This window comes from Sander lucioperca, chromosome 13, assembly GCF_008315115.2.
Source record: "Sander lucioperca isolate FBNREF2018 chromosome 13, SLUC_FBN_1.2, whole genome shotgun sequence".
NCBI classification, from domain to species: Eukaryota; Metazoa; Chordata; class Actinopteri; order Perciformes; family Percidae; genus Sander; species Sander lucioperca.
In genome coordinates, this window is record NC_050185.1 from 593,923 (window position 1) to 607,189 (window position 13,267).

The window sequence follows — 13,267 nt, forward strand, 5'->3', positions numbered from 1 at the left end:
CATCAATTTAATTGACCTTTTTTACAAGTCAGAATATTAAATAAAATATAAAATCGCACCAAGAAAAGGATATGATGATATGAATTTAAATTTGTCAATATAATCTATATAGTTTAAGATGAATTATTCTTTGCCTTTTTGTCCTGTCCTTTTCAGAGAACAGTAACTCAAAGCCTATACTTACTTTTTGTTTTTGTCATCACTTCTTTGTTTGTCTTTCTTTCTCTCTCAATGCCCACCCTTTTCTCTTTCTACCTTTCCATCTCCCCTTCCTGTTCCAGCAGTACCACTACCAAGAAGACGACTCGCCGTCTCTTGACCATGGATTCCCGCGGCTCACCAACGAGGTGCGCGCCCCTGAGCTTGTGCACATTTCCGAGAAGAACCTGTCTGAGATCGAGAATGTGCACGGCTACGTGTCTCATTCCCACATCTCTCCTCTCAAGGTTAGTACCCCAAACTCTCCCCCATTATTCTAAGTATGGGCTTTTGCACCTGGCATAAAAACCATTTGTCCCAATTCAGCACCATGAATGACTGCCAACATGGCCTTCCCTCAGTCTCTATCACTCCTACGTTTGACTTTTTAGCTTAAATATGGTCACGGACTGCTCAGTTTTCTTTATAGTTAATTGTATATGAATGCATACTACTGTTTGGCAGATGTAAGGAAAATACTCAACAACACCTTGCAGTGTGCTGCTGAGTAGACAGTAGATTTTGGTTGAATTCAGCCCAATTTCAAAAGTATATTTTTTGATGCTTCACAATCTGTAAATTCTGCTTTTGTTTTTCCTTTTCTTTTATCTTGATGTGCTTTCCTGTTCCATAGAAGCACACATTGGTGACAATAATCTGGTTGTCAGTTTGTAGTTTTTACGTATCATTAGAAGATGAAATGACTGTCTTCATCCCTCCTTCTCTCTGTCTTTATCATTCCTTACACACATTTTCCCTCTGCATTGTCCTGATACATGAAGTGCCGGTGTGTATGCTGACCTAAAGTCCAGCCTCTAACATCTCAGTGCCTCTCTCTGCCTACAAAAGAGCACTCCTCCATGTAGAGTCCAAAGTTGGAGAAAAACCTCTTTTCAGCTGTGTTCACAGGTGTCAGGTGCATAGTAAAAGGCCAGCTACTGTAGTATTGACCTGCTTCAATAAGACAGTGATGTTAAAGATCAGCTGGCGGTTCAGCTGGCAGATGGAGTTTGTGGTTGTGTTTCTAGTGGTAGTTTTGAGCCAGCAGAGGGCAATGTTGGAAATGAAGAGAAGTTTTTTTAATTGTGGCTGCAGTATATTTCAGGCAATGTTTAAGATCCTGGGCAAACCATTTGCTGTTTCAGTGAAAATTCAGGCCCGAATATATTCAGGAATGACATAAACAACCTTGTTAGTGGAGACATGGGCATGAATTTGTTTTGTTGGAATACAAATACCATTAGAAATAATCTGACATGGATCTGATTTGATGTGGTACATATAGTATGCAGCAAAATAATTCTTCAATAATGTTCAAAGGAAATATTGTTGTTGAGGGAAGTGACTCTTCCCCCATAGAAAGATATTCTACAGGATATATAACTTCAGTATGTGAAGACATGATTTCATTACCCTCAGGTCTAATTGACTTTAAAAATAGTATTTTCTATATAGTCTTTAGGGTTAGATTTATTTTTCCTTTGATTTGTTTGATATTCCATCTGCTTCCACCAGCCATCGGTTTCAAATGGTTATTAGATGTGGTCATAAATAAAATTTTGTGTATTAAATGATGTTGGTTAGAATGCATTTAATCGGACTCTTGGCCTTGGCTTTGATTTAGTAAGACTTTTGGAATGGCCTGCTGCATTACAGCAGAAACTCAATATGATCACATGTCATTAAACACAGTACTTCTCCTGTAGTATTTTTGCTAGATGATTATGTTAATGCATTTGTTTTGGAATATAAGACCAGATCCTTTAGTTGTCATTGTTTCCTTTTGACATGCTGGAAATAATACACTGTCACCATCTACTGTCAGGACCTCCGAGTGCTTTAGCTCTGTTACTCCCTCTTCCTGTGGTGCGTCATAAAGCGATATCTGTTGGTGCTGTGATGTAATTCAGCAGACTATCCATGACATCTGACCCATTGTCATACATTGTAAACTGTCTGGAAAGTTAATGAGGTCATTGTTTATGTAAATGTAACCCACAACAGTGATATGGCTATAACCACCTCAAACTAACCTTCGGGTTCATTATGTTGCGCTATAGTTTTTTTTAACAAGGCTGTGTGAGAAAAAGCTAAATTAGCAGGTCTCTACACCATTATGGGTGTTAATTATCACAGGAATTATATTTTTAATTATGGTTGCAAAGTTGTTTGAGTGTTGACAATTGACAGTCATTCAGCCAGTGTTGGTATATGTTTATTGACAAGCTGTGAACACAACACAATTCTTTTTTTTTTCTTTAGAAACCAGTTGAGTCTTTAATTAGTGCTGTAGTGATGATCAGTGAATTAGATTTTGCACATGTGCAGTCAGTCTGTGAGGGGGATATCTCTCACTGGGTAAGAGGCTCTTCCTCATTGACAGAAATAATGCAGGAAGCCAGAGTGATCCACTCCCTCTCATCCCCATCCAATCTTAACCCCTTTGAACATGTTTCCCTTCTCCTCCCACTCAACATGTGACAGGGTAACCATTACTAATGCTTTTTTAGCCTGATGCATTAGGCTCCCTTCTCTCTCTCTCTCTCTCTCTCTCTCTCTCTCTCTCTCTCTCTCTCTCTCTCTCTCTCTCTCTCTCTCTCTCTCTCGTTTTACTGGTTAGTGATATTGTCTTTCATTTCTTACCTGCAGCCTGCACTGGTTACCCGTTTTGATCTTGCATACCCGGGTGTGACCACAGCAAACTACATGGCAAGTTTTATTTAATTTAATTTTTATTTTACCTCTGGGGAATCTCAATCCCCTGTATTTTTTGGTTTTATTAAATTAAACTCAAACCTTGTTTCTGGGTCCTTGTACCCAGATGATTGATGTCCCCTCGGGGCTGCATGGACTTTACATTGGTGTTGTCTTTAATCCATTGCTTGAAGAAGCAGTTTTACTTTTCTTGTTGGTCGCTGCCCTTTTCTTGTCATAACCATACTTTGTTAAAATAACCCCATGCGTGTTTGTGACCCATTTGCTTGCCAGCAAATTCCATGCACTTGTTGTGGTGTTACTGTGATCTGGTGTTAAGCTGTCTCTGTTAATAATGTATCAATTCATTAATCAATTTTATTTGTCACATGAAATCGTATGAGGTAGAATTCCAGTTAAATGAAATCCCATCAGCTCCTTTAACTCACATGATTCATCTAGAGCAGAATGTGAGGAGAAAAGGCTGTTACCAGGTGGTTTGGATCTTTAATGATTCTACTAGCCATTTTTTGCAACACCTGGTGTAAGCATCCTAGGCAAGGTAGACACAGCCTATTGTATGTTCAACCGAGCAAACCACTCTCTGCAGGGCCTTGCAGTCCGGTTCGGTGCTGTTTCCATACCAGGCGGTGATATTCCCCGCCAGGGCGCTCTCAGGAGTAGAAATTCCTCAGTATTTGAGGGGATGCCCTGAATTTCCTCAGGCGCCCGAGGTAAAACAGTCTCTGCCTCGCCTTTCTCACCAGTAAGTCAGTATGCAGCGCCCAGGTCAGACCCTCGTTGATGTGGACACCAAGATACTCGAAGCTGTCCACCCTCTCCACCGAGGACCTGTTGATATTAAGGGGGGCATAGTTCCTTCCCTGCTTCTTCCAGAAGTTCACTTGCATCTCTTTAGTCTTTCTGACATTCAGAGTAGGTTGTTGTTGTTGTTGTTGTTGTCTTGACACCAGCAGGTCAGGTCCTCTACTTCTTTCAGGTAGGCCTTTTCATTGTTGTCTGTGATCAGGCCCACCACAGCTGTGTCGTCTGTGTGATGATGGGGATTTTAGTTGAAAGTGGCTACACAGTGGTGTGTATACAGGGAGTACAGCAGGGGACTCAAAACACAGCCCTGGGGTGCTCCGGTGTTAAGGATGAGGGTGAACGAGGTGTGTCCGCCCACCCTTAGCACGTCTGTCTGTCTGCCTGTCAGGAAGTCAAGGATCCACAGTGAGGTGTTTAATCCCAGGTCCTTGAACTTTGTGACAAGCCTGGAGGGAACTATGGTGTTAAACGCTGAACTGTAGTCTAGAAACAGCAATCTCTCAAAGCTTTCTTTCTTTTCCAGGTGAGGGTGGTGTGGAGGATGTGTACACGTGTGAGTGTGTGACGACGTTGCCAGGGGAGAGCGAGCATCTTTTTAGCTGCAGTTATGCCTGCTAACAATACACGTTTTGCGGGATATGATATTTGGGAATCATTCAAGAGCTGAGGGTAAACATGGTACTACAGTTCACAACACATTTGACAGTGAAGAGGACACCTGACTCCAAAAATTCGCCACATCGCTGCACTCCCAAAACTTATGTATAAAAGAATCTGTCCATCAGGTAGGAGGTCACATTTTGAGGAGGGAATAATTCTCATAATGTAAGGTAAGTCCTATGGATAAAGTTCAAATGGATCTGCTGATGATCAGGGTTCTTTGAGGATTCTACCTCAGGGCCTGTCTTGGTCTTGTAAGTAGATGAAGAGAATAGGGAGTGTAATACAGATAAGTTCTTGGTTTGACCCTCCTTATATAAAATGCTATGCGAAGCGTGAGGGGTGAGTGTAGTATTCCAAAATAATCATATGCCCTTATGGAGGACCTTAACTGAATATACAGAAAGAAAGAGAACCCAGGCAGGTTATATATAGTGCGTAGGTCTTTTAAAGGTGGGGAGACCAATATCATCAAAAAAATCGTTGAATATATGTGTATGCCTCTACTACTAGTCTAGCTTTGCAAGAAAAATACATCACTGCAATGTACTTTCTTGGAGAGTCGTGGTCCCAAAGACAGCTGTACTGTATTGAGCCCAGCACCCGCTCAATGAATGGGGTGCCAGCTGTCATGTTCGTGCAGTCAAATCAGATAAAGGTGGGCGGTGTTAACCATAAGGCCACCGTACAAATCTCAGATAGAGGGGCCCCTCGCCATAAGGTCCATGAGGTAGTGAGGCCCTGGGTGGAATATGCACTCACCCCTGCTGCGGCCGGCCTGCCTGCCTCCTTATATGCGTGTTGGATTGCATCCACAACCCAATAACTTGGTCCTGGAGACTGGTTGCCAAATGCAGTTAGGTCTGTAAGAGAGAATTGGTCAAAGAGCTGGTCTATCGTCCTGTAGGCATGTGTCCTGTGAAGATCAGCCATTAAAGCCCTGACGGGGCACAACAGTGACCACCCATTCAACCTTGCTTCATCATCCTAAAGGAGGGTGGAAAGTGTGCTGCTCATTGGACCGACTGGCATGGGACCATACCTTAGGGTGGAGTACAGGGTATACCTGGGTGCAGTAGCAGAGCTGATTGTGCAATACACCATACAGTGCCCTTCAAATACACCAGGCAGAGAGGGGGCGACACATTACACCCGCTGAATAGGTCAGCTTTGGTAGTGGGCTATACCTGGGCGAGCTGATCATGCAATACACCATACAGAAGCTCTCAAAGCTTTTACCAAAAATGAAGAAAAGGAAGAAAAGGAAAACTAGCTATCCCGAGAGGGGCCTGCAGACCAACTCTCTATTCAACCCTAAGTGTATATTCGCTAAACTTCCTTCCAAACTTGAGTTACCATTGTCGTCTGCTGTCACAGTAGAAATTGATTATCAGTGAAGCCATGGGCTTGATAACCCTGTGTATGCATGTGTCTTAAAGAGATATCCATGTCAACTGCCCCAGTGGAATCAGTCTCCATGCATATGCCATAGGCTTGGGTCGGTGTAAACATTGTCAATATCAGGTCAAACACTGGACCAGTATACAGAATTTTACCACTAGGTGTCACACTTGTCTCAACAGCTCCCAAGTGAGACCATGAGACTTGTGAGAAAGTTCATAATGACGCTGTAGCGACTCCAGACCACATAGCAGCGGTAATGCACCTCTAAGCCATGACTATTCACTTGCAGTGAGCTTATTAGAAACCTCTTTGGTTAGATGTTTACACTTTGTCTTGTTTTTTTCAGCGCACCTCTTTCCTCAGCTTGAAATCCGTCATTTTCTGTGACTAAAGGGTGGCGTGACGAATAAACGACACAAAAATGCAAAATAATCGCCTGCGAATGTACACGACTCGTCCTTGTGTGGCGGTAGTGTCAGTGATCCTCAGCTGTTTTATTTCAGACCGCAGCAAAGCGCTCCGCTGTGCTAGAGATTCAGAATGCTCAGGAAAATGTATGTTGGTGTGGTACCGCACTTCTTGATCAATAAAAGAGGGAAGCTACTGAAAAGCTATTTGATTCAGAAACGGCAACACTATTTAGAAGTAGTAAAACTAGTACTGCTACTGCCCAACACTGCTTGCAATACAAGTTGGATTTAGCGCTGTAATGGTGTCGGCACAGGTTGCTAATGTAGGCTACTTTTTAATTTGCCAGAAGGTGTCATAGTGACAAATGCCGGTTCAACCGGTTTGATTTCATGCTAACCTGTTGAACCGGCATTTGTCACTTATCCACCGGACCGGTAGCCTGGCTCCGCCCTCCTATGTACTTCCACTCAATTTTCATTTTCCTTCAGTACACCGTCTGGATTTGCGGTATATTCTTGGGTTTTCTCCGGCCAAATCTTTGGCGGTCCAATCAGCGAACAGAGGGAGTGGCTGAGAACGATAACGTTGAGGTTGTGTGCTACTTTGAGTTGTAGTTCTGTAATGGCGGCGGAGAAAGATGCGAGCGAAGCCACTCGGTCCGTTGTGGCAACGCTGCCAAATATCCAGAAGTTAAAGCCCGAGCAAAAACAATCTTTGCTGAGTTGTGTTGGTGGCCATGATGTTGTGGCCCTCCTCCCCACGGGGTTCGGGAACAGTTAGATTTTCCAGCTCGCTCCATTAGTGGTGAAGGAGTTAGCTAAGGCGAATGCTAGCGATGCTAAGCAGACGTCATAACCAAATGTTAGCGATTGGTTATGGCAGATCCAGAGTGTCTCTGGGCAGATCCAATAGTTTTGAACTTCAACAGAGTACCCGCCTTCAAGGAAGTTAACACTTGTCAATGGAGAGTGGCCAGACTCTGTACAAATGAAATGTATGAGAGTCTGGTAGGACCAGGCTACCGGACCGGACCAGTGAAACCGGTAATCGACCCAACTCAATACAATACAAATACAATACTTGCAATATGCAACTGTGTGGAGAGCAAGCGGCAACTTCCAGGCTTAAAAGTGAAGCCAATGCGGAAGTGCCTCAAACCTGCATTTGATCTCATTTCCAGCAGGGGGCTACCCCACTGGCTCAAAAAATAAGTCTGTTTCTATAGAAGTCTATGGAAAATCACCCTATTTCTTCCTTGATTTATTACCTCAGTAAACATTTTAGTAATGAGTGAATGGTCTCAATCGTTAGTTTTAGGTCTTCAATACAGCATGAAATTATGGTCCCATTTATTTTAAAATAAAAGATAAAGCAGGAGATATTTTAGGGCATAGGTACATGCCAACCTGCCATTGCAAACCATAGCCCTGTGTTTATTAAAGGACAATTCCGGTGCAAAACGAACCTAGGGGTTATTAACAGATGTGTACCCATTCTGTCGCTCTCTGGGACATGTTTTCATGCTAATCAAATGTGTTTGTAGCTTGAAACAAGCTAGGGCGGACCGCTGATTAATATTTAGGGACCCTCATTATGCTACAGTTTGGTGATATTTTGAGCCTTTTTCAGTGGTATAAATAGCAATTTGTTTTTACTTTCCCTGTGCCCCAAATGCTAGCGTTGTAAGCTAATCAGCGGTCCGCGCTAGCTTGTTTCAAGCTACAAACACATTTGATTAGCATGAAAACATGTCCCAGAGAACAATCGAGTGGGTACACATCTGTTAATAACCCCTAGGTTCGTTTTGCGCTGGAATTGTCCTTTAAAATAGCTGTGAACTTGTTTTTTGGGGTGCTGTCAATGTTTTAATCTTAAACTTTGACCCTCTCACTGTGTGTTTTCACTTCATCAGGTTGATTGGAACATTTTGGTCATCTAAAAATGTCTTTTGTGTTGTGTTTGGTAGCACTTTGTCATCCAAAACTAGCAAGCTAGCGCTAGCGTTAGCTGGTAACTTAAAGGTCCAATATACTGTATAATACTGACAGCTGGCATTTAAAATGGTTCCTGCATTCCAAATTCAAAATACTGGAGAGAGTCTTCTCCCCCGGCCCCTCCTCCCCAGCGACGAGTTCACAGTGGTTACCAGGTTGCAAACGCTAAACCCAACATCCCACAATGTCAATGTTAGCTAGATGCTAGTCTCGCATTGCCTCAGCGCAGCGGAGTTGCTAGATGCTGCTATGTTGACGATTATAAAAGCCTGTGCTCATGCGGAGCTCTGTACCTGGCTGATAGTCACATTGTATCGGCTAAACGTAACAACAACGACGGCTGTACCTAGGGCACAGTCACCGTTTGTCAGCTATGGCCGCTGAACAGAAGCGGCCATAGCAGTATTTTTACAGGACAAAATACTGGCTTTAGCATTGTTGTCAGAGAACATAGTATTTCAACTTAGCATGTTTCCTTAATATCTGATGACATATTGTGGTCATTTTGATTAAATACAGTAAATATATTACATATTGGACCTTTAAGGGAATGTCTTTTCTGTACTGCCGTACATGCAGATGAATAGCGCTAGTATCCGGAGGTCCGCGTTTATCCGACCGCAAAACTCGCAAAGCTGGATGACTCGCGTCAGAAGGGGTAAAAATGAGTGACTTTCACTCTTTAGCATTAAGCTTAGCCCAGCGCCATTTAAACCTGGCTTAGCTGCATCAATCTCACCAACTCCGCTCTTTTGTCCAAATATAGTCACTTCTGACTCCAAAAGAACCAAGATGGCATCATGCAAACTCCCGGCTTTAAAATGGCAGACAAACCACAACCCTTTGGGTGACATCACTAATGCTACGTCCATTATTTTTACAGTTGATGGTGGAGAGATATGATAAAAGAATGCCAGTTATGTTCTGTAACTACGTTCTGTAACTACATTTAAGCATGACACTCCTCTGGCAGTCGTCTTTAACCCGCCGCCACTTGAGATAAACAGCTGTGATTGGCCCGTCCAGGTTATCTTTGGCTGAAAATGTGTCTGAACAGGAGGGGGGCCAGTTGTAACTGCCAGAGCAAATGAAACATGAACTCGGCCGACTCTCCTAGTTCCCAGGCTAGCAAAAGTAAGCAAGCAAAGAGAAACTTCCCATACATTCTCAGTGTACAAAGTAAAAAAAAAAATCTGATTTCTTGGTTGTATTTGGTGTAGAAGATATCTTATTTTTTAAGTTTTTCCCTTCCTCAGGACGCGCTCACTTAATTAATTGCTGTATTTAACCCGGTTGATGAGATATCATGAGATGTATTGTTCAGTTTTACTAGAACTTTACAGTAAAAACTTTGGAGAGGGACCTTAAGAGGACAAATCTCTGAGCCCATAAACTGCCAAATTTTTGGGATAAATTGATCATTTTAAGATGATTTTCACCAAGTTTTATTATATTGTCATCTCACACATAAAATAATTGCTTGCTGGCCTCAGTTTTATATCATAATACATTGATTACTTGATTTTTGGCTTTTGGAACTATTTTAGCAATTCTAACACACATCACTTTGAGTGTGATTAGGGGATCTATTGGCAGGAATCTATGGGTATAATTTCCTGATGGGTTGATTCCCTCGTGGTGTAAAGGACCTGACTGGATCTGTAATGTGAGTATGAGAAAGGCAGTGCAAAAGAGACAAGTGGGTAAGGGCATTGTGAACAGGCCCAGGACCACACATTCTGTGCTCAGCCTATTTGTTTCCTCTTAGCCTTGGGACTTTTGAATGAAAAATTGCTTTAATAAAGCCGGTGTAATTGTAAAGGCAGCAGGGAGGTAAAAATTATGGTTTGTCTAGGACCAGAGTAGGTGTAACCCCTCCTACGCTGGCTGGATCAAGCACCACTGATTGGAGAGTGTGACTCAGGGAAGATATTATTGATTCTAACTGCTGCGATGTTAATTGATCGCCACCCACCATGGTAGTGTTCGCTTGTAAAAACAGATGCACACAGGCAATTATTTCTCTGTCAATCAGGCAGGGTGAAGTTTGTGAGTTATACTGTACATACCAGTTTAATGAATACTGCAGAAGCAGTCACTGCTTTATGCTCAGCAAGGGGTAGCAGAAGTCAGTTTAAAAGTGCACTTCCTAGTATAACTATGTCCCATGGGGAAAAGATTTTTCTCTAATCCACTCCCTAGTTGTAGTTATTCTTCTTCTGTCTTTTTATCCACACAATGCAAGGCCATGATAACATCGTGAAAATTCTCAGATTGGTTATTCAAGCACTGTGGGTTAGTGGGGATGTGGATAACAACAGTGCCACCAACAGCAACAATGGGGATAGGAGAATCCTTTTCGGTCAAACACTGACTGCACTTCATGATGGCACCTTGACCTTGTGGATAATTGGTAAAGCCAAAGACTCGTTTGAGACTCACATCTAATTTCTTAGGAAATTTTTTTTCTGTACTCAAGACAAGTTTTTTTTTAATAGCACCTTTCAAATACGTAGGCAATTCAAAGTGCTTAATGCTACCGTTCATAAGGTCAGTGTAAGTAATTCATTATTAGTTTATAAAAACCTAGTCTCGCTTTGCCAGAGCCTACTCCAAAGCGCGCTGAAGGAGGGTCTGGTTACTCCACATAGCATTCGGGGATGTGAGGAAAACGTATCAGAGGAGCCTTCTAGATGCTGTATCTATTTGTTGCGCTGAGGCTCAACACATTGATGAGTGACTAGTGTCCTTGAAGTTGAATATTATACGGACAGAATGTCGTGGCAATAAGCAACGCATTCTTATGAATGGGTTCGTAGGATATCGTATGAAAAGTTACGCACACTAAAACGTATGTTATCATAAAACTAGGAGACCGCCGGCTGTTCACGTGACATGGCTACTGAGCTCTGTGTTACAGAGCAGCAGTTGCTAGCTGTTTAAGTCGCTACAGAGCTTCGTCACAGTTTGTCGTATCAGCGGCAGTTAGTAGATGTGTTTAGCCGCTACCTGGGAAGCGAACTCCGCTCCCTGGCCTGTGTGTTAATGCCCACCCATTTCCCGACCACCTCCCTGTGCCGACAGTCGCGTTCTTATACAGCAGCAGTCATTGTGGTGCGCACAGCAAAAAAAAACATGGAAATCATACGAATTACAGCGCTTATCTTTCGGCAACCGTTCTATCACTCTGAATGTATTCCTGCTATCAGAAGGTTAGTTTATACAATTTTATAGAATTTCAGCTCTGGGAGTATATGGATTACTTTTTAAATGAGCTGTCCTGCTCATTTAAAAAGTAATCTATTTACTCCCAGAGCTAAAATTTTTGTGTTTTATCTTCATTTTTCTTTTATGGATTTTTTTCTTTTTTGACATTGAAACACTATTCCTGGCACAAAGTCAATAAGTTTGGATTTTGGAAATGGCTTTGTTACTTCTGTTTGTTAGTTTTTTTGGTGTGTTTTTTTTTTTCTAATTCAAGTTTGTATAAAATACTATTCCCTGTGACCAAAGCACAAATTCATACCTTCATTTCCATATTTGCCCTCAGACCACTGTACTGTTTCTGTGTTGATTTGCTATTGAAATGGTCTATAGTATGTAAGCAACTGTGGCTCAAAGGAAAACAAAATGTACACACAAGTACATTATGCATTGATGGAATCAAGTGAAGACACTAGGGATGTAACGATACGCTCAACTCACGATTTGATACGATTCACCATACGATTTTCTCACAATTGTTTTGTACAGAATGCTATGACTGAAAAATATTCCTTTATTTATATAAACTTTGCAAAACAGCAGATGTGCCCTCTTATCAAAAGTGCAACTGATAGTATTTAATTTAATTCATAAATGACAAAAAATAAATAAAAAATGTAAGATTGAAGAACAGCTTGTTTATTAAGGCCATATGTTCAAATTTATTTGTATATGTTTTTAAATGTAATAATAACCTATAACAACTTTTTTCACCAGTCATTTGCTGTTGAACGACGTAAATTCAATTACATTTTATTTAAAGTATCAAATCATAACAAGAGTTATCTCGAGACACTTTACAGATAGAGTAGGTCTAGACCACACTCTATAATTTACAAAGACCCAACAATTCCAGTAATTCCCCCAAGGGCAAGCATTTAATGGCGAGGAAAAACTTTCTTTTAGGGAGAAACCTCGGACAGACCCAGGCTCTTGGTAGGCAGTGTCTGACGGTGCCGGTTGGGGGTGTGATGAACAGTGGCAATGATAGTCACAATAAAGATAATGGAACTATGACTAGAAATAAAGAAGAAACACTAGAGGGTAGAAGGGTATTTCAGTCAGGACCACTTTGTCAAAATAGATTAATTCATCTGCATAGTGAGGGTTATTATAAAGTGTTACCCCTAGCATAAGTTACTTGCTACTGTCACAGTTTCTCAGATACTGAACCCAAATGCAGACCAGGACAAGGTAGGTGGCAAAAAAGGTGAGTATGTATTGTTGAAAACAAGGTAATGCCAAACGTGGAGACAGGTGAGTCCAGGTGATGGGGTGCTGAAGGTTATGGAGGAAATATTTATTCATAATTCAAATTGAAAGTCCAAAGAGAAAACGAAGCGAGATCAAATTAAAAATATTATTTTTTTTTTTTTTAATTTTCCATTGATCAAATTAAAATTATTATTTTTTTTTTTTAATTTTCCATTTGCCTTTTCCATTTGGATTTAATATTTGGCTTTTGAATTTCAATTTAACATTGGCTTTTCCATTTGGATTTAATATTTGGCTTTTGAATTTCAATTTAACATTTTAATTTGGATTTAATATTTGGCTTTTTGATTTCAATTTAACATTGGATTTTCATTTGGATTTAATATTTGGCTTTTGAATTTACATTTAACATTGGCTTTTCATTTGGACTTGACACATGTCAATGTAAATGAGGAGGCGTGGCCCAAAGGCTGGTGGGAGGGTCTGAAACGAAAGGGGTGCAGAGGCACCTTATGAACAGCAGGGGGGGCTGACTGCTGGGGAGCTCACTGTTGAGGAGCATCTGTCTGCAGCTTGGCCACAAGGCTGGCTTATCCTCT

General features: G+C 41.5%; 1 protein-coding gene across 39 annotated transcripts in view; it reads left to right on the plus strand.

Annotated features, from left to right (window-relative positions):
- Nucleotides 1-13,267, plus strand: part of dlg2 (discs, large homolog 2 (Drosophila)) — a 261,578-nt gene that overhangs the window by 109,964 nt on the left and 138,347 nt on the right. For 26 of the 39 annotated variants that reach the window (XM_031311122.2, XM_031311125.2, XM_031311128.2 and 23 more), the window contains 2 exons: nt 282-446; nt 2,848-2,907. In XM_031311122.2, coding sequence (XP_031166982.1) covers nt 282-446; nt 2,848-2,907 — 225 coding nt within the window. The remainder of the gene's footprint in view (nt 1-281; nt 447-2,847; nt 2,908-13,267) is intronic. The other 13 variants (XM_031311120.2, XM_035991038.1, XM_035991046.1 and 10 more) reach the window with 3 other exon arrangements.